Genomic DNA, 26,249 nt, shown 5'->3' with positions numbered 1-26,249 from the left:
TCCTCCGTGCCTGTGCTGCAGGAGGATGTAACACCAGTTCAAGCACACAGCTGCAGGGAGTGCCCCAGATTTGTCCCCATCCTATCCCCTTTTTACACAATTTCAGTTCTCCCTCAGGCTCATCAACTCACAGCTGTTATAGTGATTATTTCCCCTGTGAGGAGAAACGTGGAGGAACAGGGCTTAACACTCACATGAGAATTATTATGAGTTTTGATGTGGTTAGGATGTACCAATGAGACTATAAAAGAGGAAAAAAACAAACAAAAAAAAAAGGATGAGTTTAATTTCCTGACCAATCTCTTGACCTAAATATAGCCAACCTGTGGTTTAATTGAGGAAATCTAAGTTGCTGTGTCTAAAGCATTTTTTGTATTATCTGGAGTCAGCCCATAGCAAGCTCTTTTCTTCTTTGCATGCACTGGAATGTGTCCATGAGGAACAAAAAGCATTTCTAAGGGTATTGCAAAGCATCCTTGCATTAAATCAGCTGCCTCTGGCAGTGCAGAAGTTTGTGTTTCACAGGGATTCGGGCACAGCCCCACAAGCACTGGGATTGGGGCTGCATCACATCTGTCACAGGATACAGGGGGAGATTCCTAAAAAACCCTTCATTTAAAATAAGAAAAACTTACTTATTAAATAACTTCCTTGGGAGGCAAAAAGGAGCTTGCACATGTGGCTAAGATAGGATTTGCCCCAAGTGCTTACAGACAGGGTGATGAATAGACTTCATGAGTTGTGAACGAGTGAAGGATGAGGAAGGAGTGGAGGAAGGGGGTGTTTTCTTCAAAATTTTAATCTGAGACATCACCATGGGAAAAAAAAAAAAACCAAAAACCTGAGGAGAAACCGTCTCCAGCACTTCCCTGGGGCCAATTCCCTGCAAAGGGATGGAGGTGAAGGGCACAGAGCACGTCCCAGCCTGTGCCAAAGCCAAACATGCACTCCAGCTCCCCAAACTCTCCCTCTCCACCAGAAAAATCCAAATATTTGGGCTGGCAGGGCTGCAAAGCTGCGCATGCTTACAGGGGAGTGCTTTATTTATTTTTTTTTTTTGCTGCAAGGATGGATGCAGGCCAATGCACTTAATAGTAACCACATGGTAAAATAAATAAGAATGCCTGTATAGACTTAAAAGTAAATGTTAAATATTTGCTCTGTTTTTTTTTACTGATGTCTCCTATGCCAGCTTTGAAATGGCCCTGTGGCAAACAGCGCTTTTATTTTTCTTAAGCCTGGAACATTTAATAATTTCTAATTAAAACATCTTACATTTTTAGGATATTTATGAGCAAAGTGATATGGGCTCCTAAAATGTGCCAGGAAGGGGTAAAAGCTGTACACTACAGTCAGATTTAAGGGTTTATTTTCTTTCAAAGCCATGTAAAAACTTTATCCACATTTTTTTTCGCTTTTGAAAAGGTATCTACTGAACACATGGAGGAGAAGCCATTAGCAATTTATATTTCTCTTCCTACATTTAGGAGCATTTTTCTGAAAATAAGTAATCATCCTCCAGGCCCACAGTGGAGAGAGTGCAGCCTGAACACAGGGGCAACTGTTGGGTAATTCCCTGTTGCTGCCAGTCCTTGGGAGCCAGGAGTCAGCTTTTACATATCTGGGATGCCTAAGTTAGCTTAAAAAAATAAAGTAATTTTTGACTGAATGCTTTATTTACTCCTTTTTCATATTATTTTTGCAAAGAAATGAGTCAACTTTTCCACTATTTTATATATTTAACCCAGCAAGAGTGGTGATACATACTACTGCTCCCAATACTTTTAAGACCAAAACCAGTTCCAATTCATATGGTTTGCTTTTTAAAGAGAAAATCTTTTGGGAAAACTTGCAATTCTGACAGAAATGAGATTGAGCAACTAAGCTGCACTATTCTTTTTCTTAAAATGTAGAAATGTAATGGCTATTTCAGAGCTGACCAACAAGGTACTCCAAAAAATGAGAAATATTGAAAATAACTAATAATCAGTGAAGACATGCTCTAAATGGCAGGGGGGGAAAAAAAGAAAAGAAAAAAAAAAAGAAGGAAACATCTCTTGCACATTAAACAGCGTAAAAAACTCCAGCTTTATTTACATTCCCATCATCACCCCACAGCTGACCAACATGGGCTTCACGGATGCAGGAAGCACAAGATTCCTTCAGGGATGCTCCAGGGGAGAGCAGCTCTCAGGGCAGTTAGTACTGTCTGTCTCAAAGAAAAAAAAAAAAAAAAGGAATTTTCCCAGCAAGGGCCACCTGGGTAAGAGGAGACTAATTTCTATGAATTATGCATGAGCATGCAGGGAAATGCTGCAGCAGGGAATTTAAGGGTGTGTTTTGGCAAGGCAAGGCACACCGAGTGGCCCATGTTTGCAGCAGATGTGGATTAATATGGCATATCTGAAGGCAAGTCAGGAATCTCCAATTTACACAAGTCATGACTGGACAGGGCTTTTTTTAGCTGCAGTTGGACTGGAAACTTATCCAGCAGCAGAGCAAAACTGGAAATACTTATTTAATATTTAATACTGGCTGTTTACATTAACTCCCCCTGCCTTCAGAAGTTTTAAGTACGTTTCTCCAGCTGTCCCCACACAGGAAAGAGAGGAGAACATGCATCATAATAAATAAAAATCAGACATTACCTGAAGTTCAAGTGCTCCACCAGAACGTACCCATCTGAGGGGGGAGGAAAAAGGAAGGGAATTAGCAAAACCTGGCCAAAGGCGGCCCAGCACGAAGGACGTGCCGTGGTTTGGGGGGTGGTTTGTCACCCCAGAGCCGGGCTGCGGACTCACATCTGCCCTGGGCGTTGCGGCAGATGGCGGCGTGGCCCTGCACGGCGTCGATGACATCCAGCTGTTCCCCAGCTGTGAGCGGCAGGTCGGCGCGGCGCTGGCTGCGCACCGAGCGCGCGGCCGTGGCCGTGGCGAGCACGCGGATCTCCTTGTGGTACTGCAGGACAGGGAGCGAGCAGGAGTTATTCTGTATCTGCGTGGGCAACCTTGCGAGGGCAGCGGGGAGGGAGGGAAAGAAAGATTTCAGGATGGGTTGTGAGGCTCTGGGGAGAAGGGGGAGAAAAATGACAGCAACGCCTCTGATGAAGATCCAGATGAGCGGAGAAGGCAACAGATGAGTGGGACTGATGCCTTGAAGTGGCTACCTAAAACAGGGACTAGACAAATTTAAGAGAATAAAAGTGGGTATTTATTGAAGGCCTTCAATATCTACATATTGGGCAGTCAGGAGCCTCCCAGAGGCTACACCCAACATGGACAGCAGTCACGAGTTTTTCAGACAATTATAAGTTTGGTCCAATTACATATCAATTAATCCTCCAATTACAGCTTCAGGTAATTGTGGGAAATGGATTTGTAGAAAATTCTCAAAGCCTGACAGAAAGCTCACATAGCGTGCCTCTGTGTGCAAACCTTGAGATAAGAAATGCTGGCTTAGAAATGCCATGGAATAGGACAGACATTGCTGAGAGAGAAATAGAACAAGAAACAAGTTTCAAAGGATGGCCTTGCAAATAAGACTGGATACATTGGAGAAACAGAACTGTGAAAGATGCATTGTGCTAAGACCCATGAGGGGTAATTTTAGATGATTGGCTCTAAGGCATCTACAGCTTGGTGTGGCAAAAGCTGATAGGCCAAGGAACACTGCAATTAGGAAATAGTTGGCTTCTGATTGTGATGGTGTGAATGATAACATCGGTATTGTCTCACCCTTCTCCTGAGACTGGAAATGGAATGAGAGTTTTTAAAATGCCTCTCAGTTGCCCCATCTCTGGGTCAGAAAAGGGCTTAATCCCACAAATTGTGTGAGGAGATAACTCGGCACCAGTTTGCTCCCCCTCAATTCACTTTTGTCCATACTTCTCTGGGCCTGAGGCAGCAAGGTGTCCTTGAATATCAGGCCTAGAAGGATTGTTTTGTCTGACCAAAATGGGAAGACAGTTAACTGATGCTTTATATGGAGTTTACACAGTAGTGCAGTACAGGATTTGAAAAATACAAAAGCTAAATCCTAAGGCATCAGCTGAGGACCAAGAAGGTTCCACCAGGTGTCTTTTAAGCAAACCATGGAGCTGCTTTTCTCCTCTGGAAACCCCATATTAGGCAAGAAAGCAACAGGTCAGAGGAAAACTTTCCCAGCACAGCTAAGGACCAACAACATGAGTCTTTTAAACAAGCCACAGAGCTGCTTTCCTCCCCTGACACAGCTACAAAGACACGCACCATGAACGTCTCTCTAAAGAACTTCTCTTCTTTGTCCATCTTCTTGCTCTTTTCTTCGCTGCTCTTCTTGAATTTGAAGATATTTCTGCAACAAGAGAGACACACACACACATATGCATTTCTGAGCTGCAATTAAATAATCCCTAGCGCATCTGACATTGCAACCCAGAGCCTGATTCCAGCCTTGTCTGCAAGGAACTCTTGGAACAGCAAAGCACACAAAGTTCACATCCCTATTTCTCAGCAAAGGGTGAATAGACAACTCAAATTTAGTGAGGCACAACTCGAGCCATTTTGTGTCTCCATTTGGGATAATTTCTTTTTTCTTTGGTCTGTAAGCAGTGTGGGAACAAATAAACTCTCTACTGAGTGTTTCGAATCAGCCCCATTTTTATGGAAGTCAACAATTCACTTTTCCCCCAGCAGTTTGTCTCCTTCTGGTTTTATTTATGCTCAGAAATAAAGGGTCCCCAGATAACTCTCATCCTGAGTCACTTATGGAAGTGGGGTTTGACAAAGCTCTCCAGATTTTCTTTGGGATTTTTAGCACACGGAGGAGAAAGTCCCCCAAGAAGACATTTATATGCCATTGTAAAGTGGAAAACAAGCTCGTATAACCAAATTAAAGGGAGTGGGATATTCCCTGCATATGGGGGTGCCACTCTTTGTGATACGTGAAATTACAGCTGTAGCATTCATTTTAAAACTAAGACAGGAAACAAACACCAAACAAAAAAAACCTCCCACCCATTTGTAATAAATTATTCATCCTTGGCTCATTTTGATGCACTTAAAATTAAAGAAGAAGGGAAACAAGAGCTGAAATTAGGGACTTTTAAGCTGTGAAGAGATTCCTCCTTGGGTGGCTCCTGTGATCTCCAAGGGAAAGTTGAAATTGCATGGACTCCCTGATGGTCTGTAAAGTTCTACCTGAGACTGCACAGCACAACCAGTGGTGCTTGAGCAGCCCCATGCAGGTACTCTGTGGTAAGAACCTGAAAAAATGGGTCTCTGATTTACATTCGAAGTCCCAGGTATTAGGTAATGAAAAAGGTCATTGTGATGCACATTTTTGTGATCTAAAAGGGTAGGGAAATCTCCCACTTCCATGTGAATTTTTGCAGCACCAATAACAAAAAAAAAAAAAAAAATTTGCTTTTATGCACAGATGGCACAGCAAGGGTCAATGCAATCAGCCCAGATAATCAATGCTTTAAAATACAAGGCTCTTGCAAAATCATACAGTCTTAGAATCATAGAATGGTTTCGCCCCCTGCCATGGGCAGGGACTTCTCTCACTATCCCAGGTTGCTCCAAGACCTGTCCAGACTAGTCTTGGAGTCTTCCAGGGATCCAGGGGCAGCCACAGCTTCTCTGGACAACCTGAGCCAGGGCCTCACCACCCTCACAGAGAGGAATTCCTTCCAAAAATCCAATCTAAATCTACTAAAATAGCAAAAAGGAGCCAAATATATAGGAAGTAACAACTTTTGGCTCAGCTCAGTGGAAAGTCATGACAAGAGTTCAGGATAAGACCTTTGGGTATCTTCCCCTTGTGCTCAGTTCAGATCCAAGGGTTTGTTTCACCCTTGAGATATTTTCTGCAAAGACTCCTGAAATCTGGCTTCAAAGGGAAAGGGCCCTGGACTATCAACCAACACAAAATATCTGTGCAATCAGAGACATCCTGCTCCTGAAACCACTCAGGGATGTGTACAAAGTCAGACACAGAATGGGAATCAAGACCTTTCCACGTCGTCGATGCTTTTCCTCTTGTCCTTGTACTCTTTCGCCACCCGAAGCTTTGGCATCCGGACTCTGTACTTGTCATCCTTCCCTCTGAGAGGAACAGGCAGGCAGGAATTCAGGTTTTGCCCAGCAGATTGTGTCCCCTCCCCAGACCCCTGTGCCTACAGATCTGGAGTTTTTCTCCATCTCCCCCCCCACCCTGCACTGAAATGCAAACACTTGCTGTGATTTACACCAGCACGCGCAGCCACCGCAATCATCTGGCAGCAAGACACCAGGACATGCTGTTCCTATTAAAAGTAATTTTTCTGACAGGGAGCCTGCCAGGACGGGGCTGATAATCGGGTCTGGGAGACAGAGTTTTCCTTCCTTAGGAAAAAGATCTGATTTTTCACGTGTTTCAGGGAGCTGCTCTCTCCTTTTCACGTCTCTGGCGCTAACTGGGTAACAGATCCTGCCAAATTAAACACACACAGGGAGGGCACCTGGACTGTCTCCAGAGGACTGAATCCCAACCAGCTCATGACCCTCAGTAGGTTACAGTACCAGGCACAGGTTTGTGCCAGGAGGAAAATCTCCTTGGGTTGAGGACAACCCCAGGACAGGGCATCCTCCTCACCTGGTCTCTGTCTGCCCCACCTCGACATCATCATACACGTTGTCCTCCTGGGAGACAGCTGCTGTCGACCAAAATGCAGGACAGAAAAGGATTAGGAGATGTCACTCTGAGCCCGATACTCCAAATACTCTATTGCAGAAGAAAATAGGGGCTGCTGGTCATCACTCAACCCAAAGGGGCCAAGGAAATGCAAAAGGAGCCTTGGAGCTCCCAAACACCCAGCAAAGGTCCAGCACAAACAATGATGCTTGGGTTGGTTAGTTGCTTTTATGGGCAGTTTTCTGCATGGGTTTGGCCATCCAGCTCCACGGATGGAGCGGGAGCAGCAGCAAAGCCCCAGCTTTGCACTGCAGCCAGCCCAGGCAGCGTTCCCAAGACAAAGACTTGGGTAGGTTCCCTCCAATGTTCAACTTCTCAAGGTTGAGGTTGTATCCACCCTGTTTATGTAAAGGAACCTGACCCTCCAGCAGGCAGGAACTAAGAGTTTTACAAAGAGTAAAACCCCTTGTAAAGAGTTTTGTAAAGCTAGGGTGCCATGGGCTCACATACCACTACCAGCAGTGGTTCTGCATGGACTCTTTCACACCTTACCTTCCTGGATATATCCAGATCTGCAGAAGGAATGCTCTTCTTTAGAGCAAAACCACCCAAAAATGAGCAAAACCCCCACCCTCAAATGAAACACAAATCTCTATCAAGTCTTCAAAGCTGCTGCTGCCACAATACATGATTTTCAGAAAGGCACAGTGCACCATGCTGATTTTACAAAACATTGGCTCTTCAAACACACACAAACCCCCAGGAGTCAGGTACAGGTATGTGCTTACCTAAATTTGGTACTGAAATGGAAACCAGTCTGTGGATAGAAAAAAGGCTTTTAGAAACAAATCTGCACATCAGCAATGCCAAAAAAAGCCACGAGGAGCCCCAAAAAGCTGTCAGTGATGCTGCTGAAGTGACAGAGACAGGTCGAGGTGTACGGGCTCCATGGTACCAAGAGCATTTCCCAAAATGATATCCCTTGCTAAATAAGCATTTCCATCCTGACAGCAATAAGAGCCATGTGTTCATCAAGCAGGAAAGATCTACACTGCATCCAAACTCCTGCTGCCCTTCACAACAGCAAGGGGATTGCTGGACAGTTGGAATTTTTAGTCAGTAGTAATTCCTTCCTGTAAGTCTGCCAGCATGAGGGGTTGTCCAGGAATTCAAAGGTGACAGTGTCTGTAGATACCTAAGATGATTTCAGGAGCTTTAAGGGTTCTTTGAGACAGGAGAATGGCACAAAACCTGGTGGTTCTTTCCCTATAATGATATTTGAAGGAGCTGCTGCAGGGCATCTTGTGTGAAAAGGTTTGTAAGGAAAATGAACCTTCCTGACATGAAAGAGGAAACGTTTAACCCGGAATTCCCAAAGAAATAAGAAAAGGCAGCGTTTTCCTGGAGCTCAGGCACTGTGCACAGGGTAAGGCATTCACTGGCAGCAGTGGAGGACAGGTTCTGCACACCTGAGGAAATGGCAATTTATGGACAGTTTTGAATATTAGAATACCCAAAAAGGCACTGTAGGAAGTTACATAATATTCCCTGCCCTACTAGAATGAAAACCCACTGTTAAACCTCTCCAGCAGATGCTTTTGCTCTTGGCCCTGAATAGAACTTGGAATAAAACCCCACATCAACAAGGCTGTCCCTAATGCTGGCTCACAGGTCAAGGCAGCAGGTATCACCTTCCTACATTCCCTCGTGTCATGCTGAGGTATCAGAAAAGTGCCAAAGGCAGCGAACATCTATGAAAACCTGGAAACTGCTGTAGGACCAGCTCCAGGAGATTCCTGATGCCAGAGGTTCTGGAGAAGCTGCACAGATGGACCATTGGCCACATCTGCCATAGTAGCTCCTAGTGAGTTGATAGAAGCACTTTTGGCCTATGTTCCCCCCAAAAAAGAGCTGTATTCCTGACTCCTAGACCTCCTGCTCTCCAGTAATTGCCAGGAGGAATGCTCAGGTTTGAAGGGGGAAGGGTTGGGACCACCAGCATTTTCTTACCTTAGGTTGTCCTTGAGCCTGAAATTGTTCAGCTTCAACTTTTCTATCTTAAACAGGTTTCCAAATCTCTTTTGCTTTTCTGTTCTGTCCAAAAGATAAACAGGTTTTAAATTAAAAGAGACACAAGGTGCAGAAGCAGCCCCAGAGATCCTGAGACAGGGAAAGGAAGGGCAACAAACCCTGGACCTCAGCTCAGAGGAAGAATTTAAGTGTTAACAGCATCATATGGATGAAACACTCACTGGGATAAGCACCAGCACAGCAAAAGGTGCCTAATTATTAAGTCCAAGCTCATATCTTTACTTAGCTTAAAACTTCTCTGTGTTAATTGAAGTTGTTCTCCTCTGACCCAACAGTTAGAGGGTGATCCAGGTTTTTTTGGAGTGAAAACTCCTGAGGAAAGGGCAGAAAACTCCTGAGGAAAGGGCAGGAAAGGGCATTACCCAGAAGCTTTGCAGTGACCATTAAAGGGGACATCAGGGGCACCTTCTGAGCCACCCTCCATCACACATTTCTATTGTGTGTGTCCTTGAGGAGGACAGTCCCTGGCACACACTTCTCTCTGAAGTTTACAAAGGGCTGCAAATCTACACTAAAATTTTCTTGTAAAGTATCTGCAGGCAACCCAGGTCCTCCCCTGGGGGTCGTTTCCCCTGCACAAGGACCATTAAAAACCCTTTATGTGTCTCAGCACACTTAATCCTGCACGTGGGATCAATAGAGAGATCACAGAAAGGCTGGTTTGGGGATTAGGACCCTGACCTCTGAAACCTGTGAATCTGGTCCCAAATGGCCTTGAAATTCCTTTGCAGCCCCAGCAAGATGCACTGCTCCCTTTGTGAGTCAGCAGGAGAGTTTAATTTCTGCAGCCACGTGCAGAGGGGCGAAGAAGAGGCAGGGATGTGATTCCAGGGGTGGGGGTGTGCAGGATCCATCTGGGAACATGCTTCCCTCTGGATGGAGGAGCTGCTGCTCCCCCACCACGCGACTCCCACGGACAATTTGCAGAGAAATGACACTTCCTTCTTTTAATAACCATCCTGCCACCTCCAGGGGGGGTTCAGCTTTCCCCTTTTTCCTCCCTCCCTGTCACACACAGCCTGTACATCCACGTGGAAGCTGGGCTGGGATGCAGATGCAGGGAAAAGCAGATGTACAGCAACACCTTATTATTCCTCCCACACTGCTGCTCAGGAGAGAGCCACCAGATGCACTCCAAGCAATCCTGTGCCACATGTGCCTTTCCCAAGGGCTGTCTCTATTCCTTACAAAGGTAACTTTTTACTGCACAAGGGTAGGGAACCACACAAAACACAACTAAAATTCACCTTACACCTCCTAATCCATTTGGGAAGCTCAGGCAATGCATAAACCAGAGGCTGCAAAACTCATTGGTTTTAAAACACATCCCGTGGAAGCAAATATCTTGAGAGGCTACATAAAAAAGGGCAGGTTGCAGGTTAGTTACAGCACATCAGGTTCCTCTCCAGCCTTCTGTGATCTCAAATGTGGGCATTTTGTCCTGTTTTATGGGGACAGTTTGTCCCTTGAGCACCCCCTCTTTTGGCACACACAAAAAAGGTGCCAATTCTCAGCCATTAATCAAGAGAAGGCAAGTGAGGCTGTCCTGGGTGCTTGATGCAGGAGTAGATCTGGGAGGGCAGCACTTCCAAAGGATGGAGGGTGTTACAGGAAGAAAAATCCCCCTCACTGCTCTGGGATTTAATTTTGGTCATGACTTTTTGCTCCTGAAGTGTTAGCCAAAGGGGAAAGAGGGAGGAGGAAGGGAAGAAACCCACCCACACAACAACTTCTCTGCAGTTGAGTCAGGGAAAAAAGAAAAAAAAAAGGCTTCCAGCCAGTACCTGGCATGCGAGATCAAGGCTGAATGGCCAGAATTTCAAAATACAGGCTGAGAAATTGCAACTTACTCTGGTTTTGCTGGGTTATCACCCCCAATCTCAACATCTTCATATGTTTCCTCGTAGCTGTTTCCTGAAACTTAAAACCAAGGCACGCCATTAAGACAAGTTCAGTAGCAATAGGGTGAGGTTTGCTGGACAAATTGCACCCAGACCTTTTACATTTCACTCTTCAGGGCTGCTCAAATGAATTCCATGCTAGACATGTATACTACTCCCCACTGGTTTTAATGGGAATTCGGAGCAACGCAGCCAGGAGGAGACACTGTAGATGCTGAAAGTGAAACAAAACCATTCCCAGCATCTCCCAGGGACCAGCCCAAATTGAAAGCAGCTTCTGTTTGAGCTTCCCCACTTACTGCTGTCTGAAGTGAAGGAACTGGAGGCATCTGAGCCGTGGCTGCTGGAAGACACAAGTGTGACATGGGGGGTCACTGCTGGGGGGATTTTAAATGACATTTCCTAAGCACAGGCACTGCAAGAGCCCAGGGCCACACTCACAGTCTGTCCTGCAACTCCTCCACGTCGTCATAGATGTCCTCTGGTGCCTGCAGAGACTGCCCAGGGTATTGGCCCAAGGCTGTTCCTTCTGGCTTTGGAGCACCAACACCCACGCTGTGCCCTGGAAATGAAATTATAAATGAATAAATGAAAGAAATGAAATAAATTATAAATAACTGAAATAAACCCTTGCTTTAGGAGCTTTTCTGAGGAACTCCTCTCAGAGAAAGGAAAACTGTTGAGGGTAACACAACAAAAAAGAGCCTACAGATACATTTTCCATTCCAGGAAATTCTCTGCTCTGAGACACTTCAAGGAACAAAAGCGAACAATTTTCAAAGTTTGTAGCTTTAAAATGTTTAAAAGCCATAAAATTATTTTATGTTTAACTTAAAAATGTCTGTCAATTTTTTCAATTATGGCAGCTCTGACCCAAATCTTTCTCACCTAAAAGCATCCAAGAGATTATTCTTGGATCTCCAAAGAAGTGATTGGAGGGAAAGCTTGGCACGGTTGGTGGAAATGTTAAGATCCAAATAATGAACCAGTCCATTGGAATACACCTGTAAATCAACACCTTGGAAAGGACCCAAGGAGGATGAGCACCCCTGAGATGGACTTCACTGAGGGCTGGAATCAAGCCTGGGAGTTGCACCTCGTGAGGTTAGAAACAGATGATTCCTGGAGAACTCTTAAGTGGCCATGCTAGAACCTTAAAACTGACTTAAGAGAGCTGAAGCAATGCAGAAATGCAGCCACACAAATCAAAGCAGATAGTGTTTGTAAATGAACAAGGGGAGTATTCCAGGCCAGGCTGGGCAGGGTTTGGAGCACCCTGGGACAGTGGAAGGTGTCCCTGGCCATGGCAAGGGGTGCAACGAGAGGATCTTTTAGCTCCCTCCAACCCAAACCATTCTCATTCATGCAGTAGATCTTGCTGGACACAGGCACCACCTCAATGTGGTCCAGCTAAAGACCAAAACTTCTGCAAAAACATTTAAATTCAGCAAATTAGAAAAGCAGGCAGTGGTGGGCCAAATAATTCACCAAATCAGCCTCTCTGTTGAAGAAGGAGGCTCACCAGGAGTACTTTGGAAAAAAAAAATCCCAGCAGAAATTACCTCCAGCTGTTCAAAGGTCAAGCAAACCAGCAAGATCTTTTACAGAAATAGACACCAACCAAACCAGAAAATTATTATGAGGTGATTTAAAATAATAATAATAATAAAAAAAGGAATACCTGAGAACCACCCCAATAAAAATAACCACAGTCACAGTCAATTTACACTTTCTCCTTCACACTCCTGGTCTGTCCACAGAGCCCAGCAGAGCTACTTCTCTCTCTTTCATCTTTGAAATGCTGCCATATCACACCAGCGGCTCGCAGAGTCTTTGCAGAACAGGACCCATGGACATTTATAGCTGAAGCTGTGCTTACAGAGGGGATGTGATCTGGTTTAGCTGTGCAGATGAGGTGCCTTTCAGCAGCTCTGGCCACTGCCTCAGAGCATCCTGACAGAAGGAGCCCTAAGTCAGCCTGGCACCACGGGGAGGTGGAGCAAGGAGCCATCACCCATCCCAGCCAGGCACAGAGGGAGGCTTCAGGCTCTCATCCTGCATTCCTACCCCAAGCCTTGGCCAGCCCCTTTCCTGAGACTCCATAAATTAGGAGGAGCAGAGGAGATGGATTTCAGCTCTCACGGATAAGGGCAATCTGCTAGAAAAACAAACACCTCGGCCGGAGCTACGCTGATGGTTAACCAGCTTAGGAAGCTGTTTGCACAGCCAAAATAAATGATCCAGACCAGAATACAAACGCTCAGGCAACCTTTTGCCCCGGTTTAACTAAATTGGTTCAAGAGTTGCATCCAAATTTAACGTTATTTCCCATATGGAAGAGACATTTGGGCAGCAGATGGGGCTGGGGACTGGGGAAACACTCAGTGGTGCAACGAGATACTCACAGTGCTCTGCTCTGCCTTTTGCCAGCCCTGGTGGGGTTGGATACGTTGCATTTTGGGGACTGGTCACATCCTGCTTCCCTTGCAGAACCTTCAGCCCACCTCTGCCATCTGCCTTGGCGTGGCTGGTGGGAGACATGTACTCATTTCCACCTGTCTGGGATGCAACGTTGGGTTTGGTCAATGCAGTCCTTAGAAACAGCTTTCTAAGATACATTTCTATTACATATCTATGCATCCATAAGAATATCAATTAGCTGTGGACTTAAAGCAGCTTCACACCCTTCTCCATCAACCTTTCAGGCTGAGGCAGTGGAGTGATGAACAAGGAAAAGAGAAGGTGGAAACCCCCTGGCATTAAGGGCTCAAGTTCCAACTGTTTCCCAGACAGGGAGGACAGAAGGAGAAGAGACATCCGATAATCATTATTAAAATTAACCTCAAGGATACAATACCTCAAACATTTTGTTCTCCTCCAGTTTTGCTCTTTCATGGCTTGGTTTCCCCTCTTTTTCATCCTCTGTTCGAGCTCTTTCTGGACTGAAATGTTCAGAAATGACAGAGATCTCAGCACACAGACACTTCAGCAAAGTCACAAACACGTTGCCTTGTGACAGTGCCCAAACAAGTAGCTCATTTTCCCTCTGCACGAGGGAGATGCCCAAATGACCAAAGGGCAAATCCCAATCTAAAGGCCAGTGGTCCCTCAGGGATAATACAAATCATTCTTGGAAGAGAGACAAATTAACACGATTGTTTCCTCACAGCTGGAAAGGACAAAATAGATCCATTTGTGGTGGCACCTGGATCACAGGATGTGCCTCTCACCACACTGTGCTGAGATTTAGGCAAGAAGAAACAGCAACAGGATGCAGGACTTGATACCTTTTTTTCCCCAGCATCACAACATTTCACCCAAAAGTGACCCTTTTTTATCACATAACTCTTCAATTACCAAAAACCTAGCCTTCAGACAGTGACCATAAATACACACTACAAGGAGCTTGAAGTGTGGCATTTGTAGGGTGAAATTCAGAATGGACCGTGCCTTGCCTTGGACCTAAACCAGGTGCCCCAGTTTGTGAGCCTCATAACTCTCCCTGTTTACACTCTTCAGGTTTCAGTAGGAATAGAGAGTGTAATTTTTTTCAATCTCCCCCCCCAGATATGTTTTAGAATGAAATCAATCTTAGAAACCATGAGTGCTGGCAAAGAAAAGCATCATCTCTATCTTGGTCATGAAATATATGAAATTTCTTTCTATTTACTGAGTGTTACAATATTCAATTCCTAACCCTAATCAGTTGTGGGGCTAGAAGAAGTTTGAGAGAGAGGAAAGGAAATTACCTGGATTTGGCAAAGGGAAAAATCTTCTGTTTCTAGAATAAAGAAGAGGAAAGCCTTCAGCCACTGTGCTTTTCTCAGCAGTCAAGCTTTCATACAAGGCCTCAACTGTCAGCTAGCATTTAAAGAAATATTTCTTTAGAAAGCCCAGAAGTATTTTATGTTTGGAATAGTCATCAGGCAAGGATATTTCATCTCCTTTGCAGGACAGGGAATACACATATTGACAAACTATACAGGGATAATAAAACAGTGCTGGGATTGGACCAATGAAGCTACTGGTCAGCATGGAAGCTATTACAGAAAGGAGAGCTTGCAGAGGAGCAGGAAGTTTTTTAAATTTAAAAAAAGATTTCCCAGCCTGCCATAAAATGAGACCCCAGCCAAGCCAGAGAACCTCTCTGCAAATCACACAGAGATAAATATGTTTGGGAAGCTGTGCTATTTCCCAGGCAGTGTGATGGCTTTGCAAGCCAGGACTTGAAAGTGGAGTTTGACATTTTACAAAGAGTTTCAGCAGGGCCAGAGCTGATGGCCAGGACATGGAGATCTCCTGGCACGAGGTGATGAGCTCTCAGCTGAGCTCAGCCAAGCAGGGCTTATCTAGGATCAGCTTCAGCAGTTCCTGTCCTGTGCCATGCAGGATCCTGCCTTCCCTGCAGGATATCCCCCCTGCCAAGGGGAGCTGCCACCCTCTGCAGCCAGGGGGAAGTGAGAAGGGAGATCTGCAGCAGAGGGATCCCTGCAGCAGGGAATGAAAGCCCCTACAACTGTGCCCACCACAATTGTCCTTACTTACGAGCCACAGCTCCAAGTGTGCTGCCAAGCCAAGCAGCCTGGCTCAATTTTGCTTTTACATCTTCACAGAGGGATTACCAGCACCAGCTCAGCCTTGGCAGGAAATTCCAGAACATTTCAGTGTTCGCTTCAGACTTTTTTTCCTCCAAAAATTCACATTCTTGATATAACACTTAACACTTGGTCTACCACCAACATCCACCCTGTTGGTGTTATCACTTCCTTACATTTCTGCACTGGAAGTCAAGGGAACTGACTCTTCCCACTGCTATGTTTGGGAATCTCATTAGTCTTTGTGTCCCCTCTGCAATTTCTTATTTATTTTTTGAGAGTCTTCACAGACAGCACACAGAGAAATTCTTGGCAGGGAAGAAATACAGATATTAGAAGTTTTCAAGACACTTACCTTGTGTTTTTGAGGCTCTGCCTTAGGTGCTAGGAAAGTAATTTATGAACAGATATTAATTTTTAGTCTATTAAAGCCCCTGCACTTTCAGGTGCAAAACCCAGCTTCAGTTGGGATGCTCAGCATCCAGGCACAGATTCCCCGTGTCCTACAGCTCCTGCCTCTGCTATTTGAGCACTGGTTTGCATGCAGGGGGCTGCAGCACCAAGCCTGACTGGCCACAGTTTTCAGGGCTCTGTGAAATCTCAGGGGGCTGTGGCAGCCCCCTCCAAGGGACTTGCTTGGCTCCTTTCCCACTGGGAGACAAAACCCATGCACGTGGCAGAAATAACCTTCCAAAACTCCCATGACTTCCCAAACACTGGGAAATGTAAAAGCAGAGCAGTGGCACCTTTGATAGAGAAAATTATACTGGGGAAAATTATTAAGGGACCTCAAAAAGTCTTGTAGTCTGTGCCCTTCTGTTCCCAAGAAGATGCTGAGGTTTGCCTCACTATCTTCCTTTTATTCTCCTCTATGTGGGCCATATCTTATGATATTCCCCACTGAGTTTTACTATAAGCATCATTTTACCCCCGAAATTTTAACATTTTTTGTCATTGCCCCAGAGTCCTCACAGTGCACAGGGGCACAGGACACTCATTCTTGTTCTCCCAGACCACTGTGCAGCTGCTTTTCTCAACAAGAAACTGTATTATTCCCTATTTTAAAGGCTTTTCTTCCCAGCAAGCATGTAATTCACCTCACAGTGCTGCCTTTTAAAGTACCTTCAATGACAGACAAGGTTGTGGTGTCCCCAGACTGATTCAGGTACATTGGGGTTTCTTCATAATTATTCTGCTCTTCAAGTTGAGCACTGAAAAGATGAAAAAGAGAGAAAAGATTTTTTTTTTTTCTCCTGTCCCTTTTAGAAGTATGAAAGAGAAAAATAAATTCATCTTAAGGACAAGGAAATCAAGAGCTTTGATAGTGAGCCTACAAAAAAGCAAGGTGAAATCAGGAATTCCTCAGAGGGAGAGGGGACCTGTAGCAGATGCAGGGCTAGCTGAACCTTCCCCCTGACTCCACACTCCCACTGCTTGTCCTTTGGGAAGCCAGGCTGAATTTAGAGGGCTCAAAGCACATCAGGAGACATCCTACTAGGGTTAGCATCTCCTGTAGATTCTAGTAGAAGTAGCAACAGAAAAAAATCCTTCAAGTAGAAACAGGAAAAAAAACAAAAAAACCCCCAAAAAACCAAAAAACAAAACAAGGAAATTGGAGAGCAGCATTTTTCAAGCCTACTCAGGTACTTTGAAATTGATAGCAATTCCCAGTTGCACTCTTTGGCACGTGGCTTCTCATGGAAGGGAACAAAAGGGGAAGCAGAGATAGCAGAGAGGACTTTTAAAGGTCCTGCTCCTGAGCTTATCAATCCACCCACTCCATGCCAACCCCGAGAGTGGCACGTGCCAGGCCCAGGAGGAGGGGAAGCACCACAGCTCCAGCACCACACAGCCTCGAGGGCTGGGCTCCCCAGCCCAGTTCCCATCTCCCCATTCTCCTTTTTCCTTTTCCCCTCCCGAAATTCACGTCAGTGTCACTTGGGAGCAGATGCAGGGGTAAAACCCAACATTCCTGAATTACCCAGGAGAATCCACCAGTCTTCCCCTCCGCCCACAGTGGTGGAGATTTTGGCATTTTAGGAATGTACCCGGAAGCAGCAAAAGCACAAGACACGGCTTGTAACACACGTGGGGGACAGGGTGAGGTGGGGAAAGAGCAGCAGGAAGAATTCTTTAGGGAACTTCCTCCTTCTAACAGTAAAAACCCTCGGGGAGGGTCTGTGTTTCCTGGAATCACCCCGCTGTCACCACTCAGCTTCAACAGAGAAAGGACTAAGGGCAAACCACAACACAAGGAGCAAAAAACTCAAGGTGCACTTTGACAGCAGTGAAATCAGAGAAGGAAACAACCCCTAAAGTCAAGCGGAAGGCTGTGCTGATGGCAGGGGCTGCCCCAGCCCCTCAGTGTCCCCAGCGCTGGGGACACTGCCCTGCTGTCCCACAGGGTGTTCTTCATCCCCACACAGCTCAGGAATAGTCAGCACACGAAACTCTGTCAGGGTCTCTAGGAGACCAGACTCCATTCCAGGTGAGGCTTTGAGGAGGGGAATTCCTGTCCCCAAACTGCTGCTATTTTGCTTTTATGCCAGAGTTATTTAATTAATTTCCCCTGTTATCACACAGTTAATATTTAACAAGCGACCTACTGTAAAGACCATATCACAAGTGCTGGAGCAAGACAGCTAACCCTGCTGCATTACATTGCTAGAACAGCTTTGGAGGAGGTTATTTTTTGACCAGTTCTCTTCTGACAAGTACAGGTTAAAAGTTAACACCAGCCCACACTGGCAGGAGCACCTCATGATGTCAAGAACAACTTGCTGTCGATAGCTGGAGGAGTTGTTTGGGCACAGAAAGTATTTTAAGAATTCTCCTCTCTTTGCTTTGGTTCAGCTGTTCCATTTCCCCTTTCCACAACTACATCAAAACATGTACGAATATTTTCCCCCACTTTTGCTGCTCTTGTTGTACAAATCCCAGGCTGCTGCACAGCCACTCGTGACAAGTCAGAGACCAGAAAAAGTCAGGATCTCCCTGCATACAAAAGAATTGTGTCTGCAAGATTTCTGAGCTGTTTCAGACAAACTCAAGTGATTTTGGTCCACCACCCAATAAGAACCTCCCTTCAGCACGTGGAGGCAGCTGAAGGGCTGGGATGGTGAGGGAGGGCAGTGGCTCCTGTGCCCTGGTTGTGCTGGCTGCACAAACAGAGGGCCACAGAGTTGCGCAGGAAGACAAATTCCAATTCCAGGAATACAAACCCCCAACGCCTTCTGGTTGTGCCAGCGTTTTGTTTCAGCAACAGTTTTCAAAAGCATTTCTTTTCTAAAAACACAAAACTTGAGTACACAGCAAACAGGAAGCAAAAAACACACACGGGGTGGGGAGTGATGACTGTGCAACTACAGCAGTGGCAGAGTTCTACTTCCCTCCAGTTAAACCAGACCTAAAGACACATGAATATGGCTCTCCATGAGGCCTTAAGAGCCCACAAGAGAAAAGAGGGGTGAAGTTTCTCCGTTAGGAGAGGGGCCTCCCAGCCAGCTTTGAGCTTGCCATGTAGGTCCATCACACAATCACAGAATCCTAGAGTGGGTTGGGTTGGGAAGGAACCTTAAAGATGATCCAGTTCCAAACCTTCCCTCTCCCACAAGCAGGGACACCTTCCAGTAGACCAGGTTGCTCAGGATCCCATCCAACCTAGCCTTGCACACTTCCACGTCCTTGAGCAGCCCCTGGAGCAAGCTGCTGCCTCCAGGAGTGAGCCTTCCCTCCAGGCTGAAGGGGAAATGGGATGGGGATGTTCCCATTGATGCCTCAGGTTTTAGCTTTTCTATTTTTCAGATTCTGTGCTGCTTTAGTGTGTGAGTCTGGGCTTCATGTTAAGGGATGGTGAGCTCTCTGCAGAGACTAGGGAGACAAAATAGTTCCTTCTCTAGCTGGGGACCAAGGACAAATGATCCAAATCTCAGCCCAAGAGCACAAACAACATGGGCAGAAGAGAGAAAAACAAGAATGGGCTAAAACTGTAATTGGACAATTAACTCCGATATACAAATGAGCAGAACTGATCAAAGTGAGAGACCCCGTGACCAGTCCTCCATTTTGGTCCATCTTGGGTGCAGCCCTGGCTGGGCTCTTGTGCTGCCCGAGGTGGATCCATGGAGGCCTTTTAATAAACACCTACTTCATTCTTTAACTCTGTTCTAGGGCAGCCTTCACAGGGCATCACCATCACCTGTGAGCCACGCCTTGCCTCTCCCCAGGCTCACCTTTCAGGGGTCAGGTAATCCTCTTCTCCAGCAGCTGCACACAAAGACAGAGGATTAGTGTTGGAAGGAAGCCCAGGCCCCCCCAGAGCACACGGGGAGGTGTGACAAGGACAGCCCTTCCTCGCTGCACACAAAGGCAGGCGTGACACAGCACTGCCAGCACAAACTAGGGACCTGGCCCTGTTAATTTGTCATTGTTATTTCACATTTCCCGGCAACAACTTCAGGCTTTCTAGAGATGGATAATATTGGGAGGGCATGGATATGATGGCATTTAAATGTAACTAGTTCCCCCATAGATGAATATATTTAGAAAAGGCAAGTAGGCTAGAAAAGAGTTTCAGTGAAAACCTCTCTTTCCCTCTCGTTCTTATCAAAGCCAGGGCACACCAATGAGAACTGGCACTGTAAAGCCGAAGAGACTTTAGCAGAGCCCTTCTCACAAAAGCAGCTCCCTTTGAATTCATCAAAAGTTGTGCCTAAAGATCTGGCTGTAATTAAGGCTGTATCTATAAAGAAACACCACTTAGCAGCTTACTAAGTGGTCCAGAATATTCTATTATGCAACATCAATAGGGTTTTATTATGGGAAAGTGAACTTTTGCATTTCTTGATGTCGGAACACTTAACGACATTGCCCTCTGTTGTATTTAAAACAGAAGTGGGGGGGGGATTAGCAGACTATTTTCTAACAATTTTATTGTGCCTTCCCACAGTTGTGTGCTCCAGAATCTAGGCATTTCCCATTGAAGAGGAGTGATAAAGATCAGCCCAGCTCCCAGGCAGCTGCTGCTGCTTTACAGCCAGCTGTAAACTGCTCTCAGCACGCTGCAGTTGGGAGGGAAGCGGGTTTCTGAGCATGGGATGGCGTCCAGCCTGGAAAACCAGATCCCTTTTCCAGATTAAGAGCAAAAATCGGCCCCACTGAAACTGCTGGGCTCTTATTAATGTTTGAGGAAGAAGTTATAAACAAGTAACAATGTCTGATTTCTGTGTGCTGGAAATCGCGGCCTTACAGCTGTCAATAAACTGCTCGTTTTAATTCATTTTCTACAGAACAGATCTGGGAGAAAAAAAAAGACTAAATATCTCTTACTTGTTTCATTTCCTCTGTGGACCAAAGGCATGGTGCTGTGGAAAGCACTGAGATCAACCTTTGGGGGTCTTGGAGGCTTCCCAGGGGCAGGACCCAGGGATTCAGCTGAAGGGAGAGGTTTAATCCTTGGCCACTTGCTCCCAGGGCTGTAAGACCATTTTCCTGCTCCAGGCTGGCAGAAGGGAGGCTCCGATTCTGCTCCAGAGAAGCACAAGGACAGGCAGCAATTAGCCCTGATTTAAGCAAAAATCCACATAGGATCATTAGCTGTTATACTGACATTTCTAACCAGCTCTGCCTCCTCCCAGCTTCAGTGTCCCCATCACCACCATAATGGCAGAACAAATGGAAATGCCCCATTTTTACAGATTTTTACCACGTGAACCATGTAGGGGTCTCAGCTCTTGACAGCTCCCTTCCTCTGGATTATAAAATACCAGCCCAATTTTCTGTGCCGGTAACAGTTTAATCCACCAGGATTTAGGGCTGTGGCTGTTTGCAGTGCTCAGTGCTGGTGAGGTGGCTTTCCAGGGTAAACAAAAGTCTTAAGGTTTTCAGTGCCTCATCACCCAGTCATGGCAGCAAGGGGAGCTTCACAGCCTCTGACTTTCCCAGCAGCAGTTTCTCTAGGAAATATCTTCTCCGATCTTAAATGTGACCTTTTGCAAAGCTGGGAGGGTGCAGAGGTGGTGGTGGTGGTGGTGGGGATTCAGGTTTAAGCTCTTTTAATTAGAATTAAAGTGTCTTTGCAGACCAGCCTTTCACAGCTGTGTGAAGTCACCTTTACCTTGGGATTTCAAACAGTCAAAGCACATTGAAACTAAGATACTCTCCTGTCCTCAGTTTCCATCCTACTCTCAAAATGTGGGCAATGTCTTAGCGTGAGTTTTTAAAACAATTTCTTGGATATGGGGAATCTTGCCCAAGCAGAGCAGCAGTTTGAGACCCGTTTCTTACCTCCAGGACCTCCAGAGCAAGAACAGAGCATTCCGATGGGCCAGCTTGGCCTCTTGTTTGAGGGTCCCAGCCCTGAGGAGCTTTTCCCTCCTGCTGCTGTATCCTGCACTTCCAGATCACCTATACACTCATATATTTCTAAATTCAGTGTTAAGAATACACCTTTCCATACCTTTCTGGAGCTGAGGTGGCTCTCTGGGCGCACGATAACCCGAGTGGCAGAACGCAGATGCCACCACACGCTCAGCACCGGCTCCATCAGAGCTCCTGTGTCCTCTGGGAGCCTGGGGAAGAGCTATCCCTCTGCCATGCAGAGCATCCTTCCTCTGGGCACGCCAGTCCAGCAAAGGGGAGCTTCCAGAGGGTGGCATCCTGGCACTGCCTGCTGCAGCAGGAGCTGAGTTGGCCGCCCGCTGGGTTGGGATCCTTGGACTTGTTTTTTCCTTGCAGGATAAAGTCTCTTCCCAGATCTGTAGGACATGCTGGAAAGAATCTGGGAGCTGACGGTCCTCTGGAGTTGTTTGGCTTGATCCTTGCTGGTCAGTGCCACAGGAGAGCAGAGGCTTTTCTGAGCTGCCCTTGGGAGAACTCGGCCCTTTCTCCGAGGTGCTGCCCGTGTGCTCTTTGCTGTGCCCCGTCCGCTCCCCGTAACCCCGAGGCTGTGCCAAGGGGCTGTGCTGGGTGAGCACAGGGGCTTGGGAGGTGGGATGGGCAGGCTTGGACACTTTCACCTCTCTCTTAGGCAGGGGCAGAGGGCTGGAGGTGGTGTTCCCTGCAGAGCCAGATTTGGGGGTGATCTCCGTCAGGGGTTTCTGCCCCGGCTTGTTGGCCAAGCTGGACTCATTCTGAAATTTTGCTCGGAGGGCTTTGAAATCAGTCACACCTTCCTGGGTGAGGGGAGAGAGGAGAGCACAAAACAGCTGCTTACAGAGGTGGCAACAAGCAATTTAAACAATCATCCTGTTTTCAGAGAGAAACAGGCTGCACGCTCCACCTTGGTCACCAAGGATATGCCGATCTGGTGAAAATTTAAAAGCAGCAGAGGAGAATTTGCTCTTTCAAAGGATCCTCCAAAGGCTCACAAATCACTTCTGGTGAAGACAAAAGAGCAAAAATGCAGGAGCACAGCATGGAAACCAAGCAGGGGCAGTGTGGCATGGGGAAATGCCTCCTTCTCCCCAGTGTCACCCAGTGATGGAGAATTTCCCTCGGGAGGATCTGGCAAACACTGAATTGGATGTTGAAGCTTTCCTGGCAGAGGTGCTGCAGTGCTGTTTATACACCTGCTGGGTATGAAAGCTGCACTTTATTTTCAGTACACAAGCACCAAACAGGGGAGAGGCCAGTGCTGCTCCAGAGATGCCCAGCCATCCCCACCCTCCTTGAGAAAACTCCACCATGAGAAGAGAAGCACTAAATATCCTCCTTGGTGCTGCCCTCCTAATGACCCCTGGGACAAAATGCTCTTCCTCCAGGCTGCTGGTTCAGCTCAGGGTCCCTTAGGTCATCCAGGGCTCTTTGGATGCCTCTGCCACTCCAGGAAGCAGAGCACACACAACCCAAACACGTGGCACACAGAGAGCATCTCGCAGTGCGGGTGATGGATCCTGGCCATGACACTCAGCTCCTCTCCCACACAGTTACCAGACCCCAGGTTCTTGAAGAAAAGCAGCAAATCAGTGACAGTGCAGTTTAAAAGGGCACTTAAAGAACATTTTGTTTCAGTCCCTCACTCCCCTGCATCCCACGCTGGAGAAAAGGGACCACAATTTTTGCCTGCAGTGCCGTGGCTTAAATTCAGCCCTGAACTGAACTAGGGAGAAAATATGAAGAAAAATTTATGAGCTACTTAAGTCCTTGAACTGCTCTATAACTTTTTATATGCCATGATTACATTAGGTGCTCTGCTCTGGCAGCTTAGTTCAGCGCAAGGCTTCACGAGAACCTGTCTAATGAGGAAATTGGAAAAAATTATCTAGGACAGAACTTCGTTATTCTGAAAAAAGCTCCAGCCTTAAGTGTTAAGACAGAACAGATGAATAGCATACTGAGGTTTTATTGCATTTAATTGCACGATTTATTAAACACTGACAATTTCTCTTGAATAACCCCTTTCACTGACTTTATTACTTTCACAGGGTAGTACATGATGTAAAGAACCAGCCCTTGGGGGAGAGGTTTGAATTGCTCCAATTATATTTCATATTAGTGGTCAGCAGCCTGATGCTGTGTGAGCTGCCCAGACAGGCTAATCTAGCGGCGAGCCACGGGAGTGGGAGCTTCCAGAGGCACACGGAGGATGAATCACGTTTGGGGGGAGAAAAATTTTAAAAAATCCCACATGCACCCGATCCCTCCAGCGATGCCAGACAGGATATAAAGCAGTGAGGTGCCCTAATGCAATTGCAGGGAGCTGTTACACGTGGTTGAAGAGTTCAGAGCTGTTTACCTCCCCGTGCTGATTTTCTTTACTGGAGCAAACAATTCCTCATCAGTGCCCTCAGAGACAAAGAAGAGAGAAAGGAAAAGTACCTGCTTGTCTCAGTGTGCCCCAGGCGAGGCAGACACGGGGTTTTTGGTCAGGCCTCTCCCTGGCGCTGCCTGTGACAGAAATGGGCTGTGACAGTCAGGAGCTTGGCACTAGGTTTAATTAAAGTGGGATAGATATGAGCTTTCCTTTCCCCCTCTCAAATTGTTATTCTTCTTGCCTTGAAACAGAGCTTCAGCTGATTTGCCTAATTAAGAGATTATCAATGCACTCTCAGTGCCCCTCACTGGGATGTGGTTCCCCCAGAGCGCAGCCTGATGGGATGCTCGTGGGAAGGAGGGACAAGCATGGCCCCAGCCAAACACAGGGAACTGCTGGGGTGGATGGGGTTAAATTGCCACCTCCTGCACACCCACACCCAGCTGGGCAATCCATCCCTCCCCAAAAACGCCCCTGCAAATGCTGTTTCCTTGCACAAGGCCGAGCTTAGCCAGACCCTCCAAGGTGCAGTGGGTTCTCCCAGTCTCTGCAGGGATGATTCTCCATCAGAGCTGGGACTGTTTCAAACCACAAGCCCATCCCAGGAGCTCTTCCGTTTGATCCACACACCTTCAGCTGGCCCAGGGAGGTGCTCAGCCTAAACACAGTGCTGGGCAGGTCACAGGCAGGACACACCAGTGTCCCAGGGAGGGCTCAGGTCCCCTGAAAACCAGAGCAGCTGACAAGCAGGGAGAATACACTCGTAAATTTAAAGGCCTGCCAAAAGCTCACAATGTGTATTACAGCTACATCTGGCCAAATAATTGACTGTGAATAACACTACATTTGGCAAAAGCCCACACAAAGATGAGAGGGGAAGAGAGAGAAAAAAGGAAACGAACTTCCACTGGCCGGAAAGCTGTGAGCATTAAGGAGTCAGGGGACAGAAGCATTACAGAGTCAGGGGGCAATGAAACTTTCCGTATTTTCTCCCTGTAAATAAAGTGCTCTTCTAACATCAAGATCAGTCTGGGGAGCAGAATAAAGCTCAGCTTAAGCCTGTGAAAAGGGTGGCTTTTAGAAGGAGCACCAGCAGGAGGTTTGTGCTGATACTTTGGACTAAACAAAAGGAATCTGATCCACAGAATCCCAGAATGGTTTGGATTGCAATGGACTTTAAAGATCAATTTGTTCCAACCCCTTGCCATGAGCAGTGACACTGACCAGGCTGCTCATAGCCCCATCCAATCTGGGACACTTCCAGGGATGGGGAGCCCCAGCTTCTCTGGGCAACCTGTGCAAGGGCCTCTCCATCCTCTAAGTGAAGAATTTCTTCCTAATATCTGAGCTAACCCTGCCCTCTTTCAGTTTGAAACCATCCCCCTTATCCTGTCATTCCAGGGCTTTGTCAGAAGTCTCTTTCCAGCTCCCCTGCAGCCCCTTCAGGTACTGAAACACTGCAATAAGGTCCTCCCAAAGCCTTCTCTTCTCAATTAGTTAACTAAATCAAACTAATTCTCCTTAGTTTCCTGAAGTTGCTTTTCTAAAATGAATCAACACAGGAAAATAAACCCCATTCAAGAGGCAGCACACCGGACAGCCGAGAGGAAGCACTGCCTGTTCCCCTCCTGGAATTTTTCTGGTTTACTCCATCCTTTATCTCGATTCCCAAGGGAGCTGTGGTGGGTAAATGTTTAATCTGTGCTGCCCTCTGCCCTGGCGTGGGACTGCTGGAGCCAAGCCCAGGCACCCCGGGCAGGCTGAGGAGAGCACACTGCAGATACCATCGACTCATTAACCCGCCGGCTTCTCCCAAAATAAATCAGTAAAACCCTTTTTGTTACAGCAAGAGGCACAACTGCAGCTCGTGTCAGAGTGAGAGGGAAGAAAGCAGGCGCTGGGAGCCCCTGTTTGGGGCAGCAAAGCAGCATTTGTGGGGTCTGCACACAGAGCAGGAGCGGCGATGAGAGCGCACCTCACTCCCAGGATAAACAGCTCCAGGATCTCCATGGAGAGAACAGCCCCAAGCTATGGCTCAGCAGCAGAAAACCAAGCAGAAATCCTTCCCCCGGGCCAGCTGCAGAAGAGACAGAGCCCCAGCAGTTACCAGGTCCATCCCTCGCTGCTCCATGCCAGCTCCAGGGTTCAGCCCAGCATGCTCCGTGTGCCCTGCCTGCCACAGCTGCTGTGCTCCAGTGCGGCCAGGCCAGGCCAGGCGAGGAGGAGCCAGCCCTCAACACACCTGGGCTGAGCCTG

At 46.8% G+C, this 26,249-nt stretch overlaps 1 protein-coding gene across 4 annotated transcripts; it reads right to left on the bottom strand.

Annotated features, from left to right (window-relative positions):
* Window positions 1-2,069: 2,069 nt before the first annotated feature.
* On the bottom strand, window positions 2,070-26,249 carry FYB2 (FYN binding protein 2). 4 transcript variants are annotated; one of them, XM_038144880.1, is made up of 20 exons: window positions 26,101-26,249; window positions 21,699-22,413; window positions 20,570-20,764; window positions 19,474-19,507; window positions 16,364-16,452; window positions 15,597-15,625; window positions 14,396-14,427; window positions 13,504-13,588; window positions 13,052-13,205; window positions 11,088-11,208; window positions 10,946-10,989; window positions 10,596-10,665; window positions 8,665-8,748; window positions 7,443-7,471; window positions 6,616-6,676; window positions 5,994-6,086; window positions 4,248-4,332; window positions 2,802-2,958; window positions 2,649-2,682; window positions 2,070-2,209 (listed from the first exon to the last, which is right to left on the bottom strand). In XM_038144880.1, the coding sequence occupies exons 1-20, from the start codon at window positions 26,122-26,124 to the stop codon at window positions 2,200-2,202; spliced, it is 2,145 nt and encodes a 714-aa protein (XP_038000808.1). In that variant the 5' UTR covers window positions 26,125-26,249; the 3' UTR covers window positions 2,070-2,199. The 4 variants fall into 4 exon arrangements, with proteins under 4 accessions (XP_038000808.1, XP_038000810.1, XP_038000809.1 ...); XM_038144882.1 differs by having other exon boundaries at window positions 6,616-6,673; XM_038144881.1 differs by having other exon boundaries at window positions 10,946-10,986.

This window comes from Motacilla alba, chromosome 8 (genome assembly GCF_015832195.1).
Source record: "Motacilla alba alba isolate MOTALB_02 chromosome 8, Motacilla_alba_V1.0_pri, whole genome shotgun sequence".
NCBI lineage: Eukaryota > Metazoa > Chordata > Aves > Passeriformes > Motacillidae > Motacilla > Motacilla alba.
The sequence above is the reverse complement of the archived record's forward strand: the minus strand, read 5'-3'. Positions and strand labels throughout refer to the sequence as shown.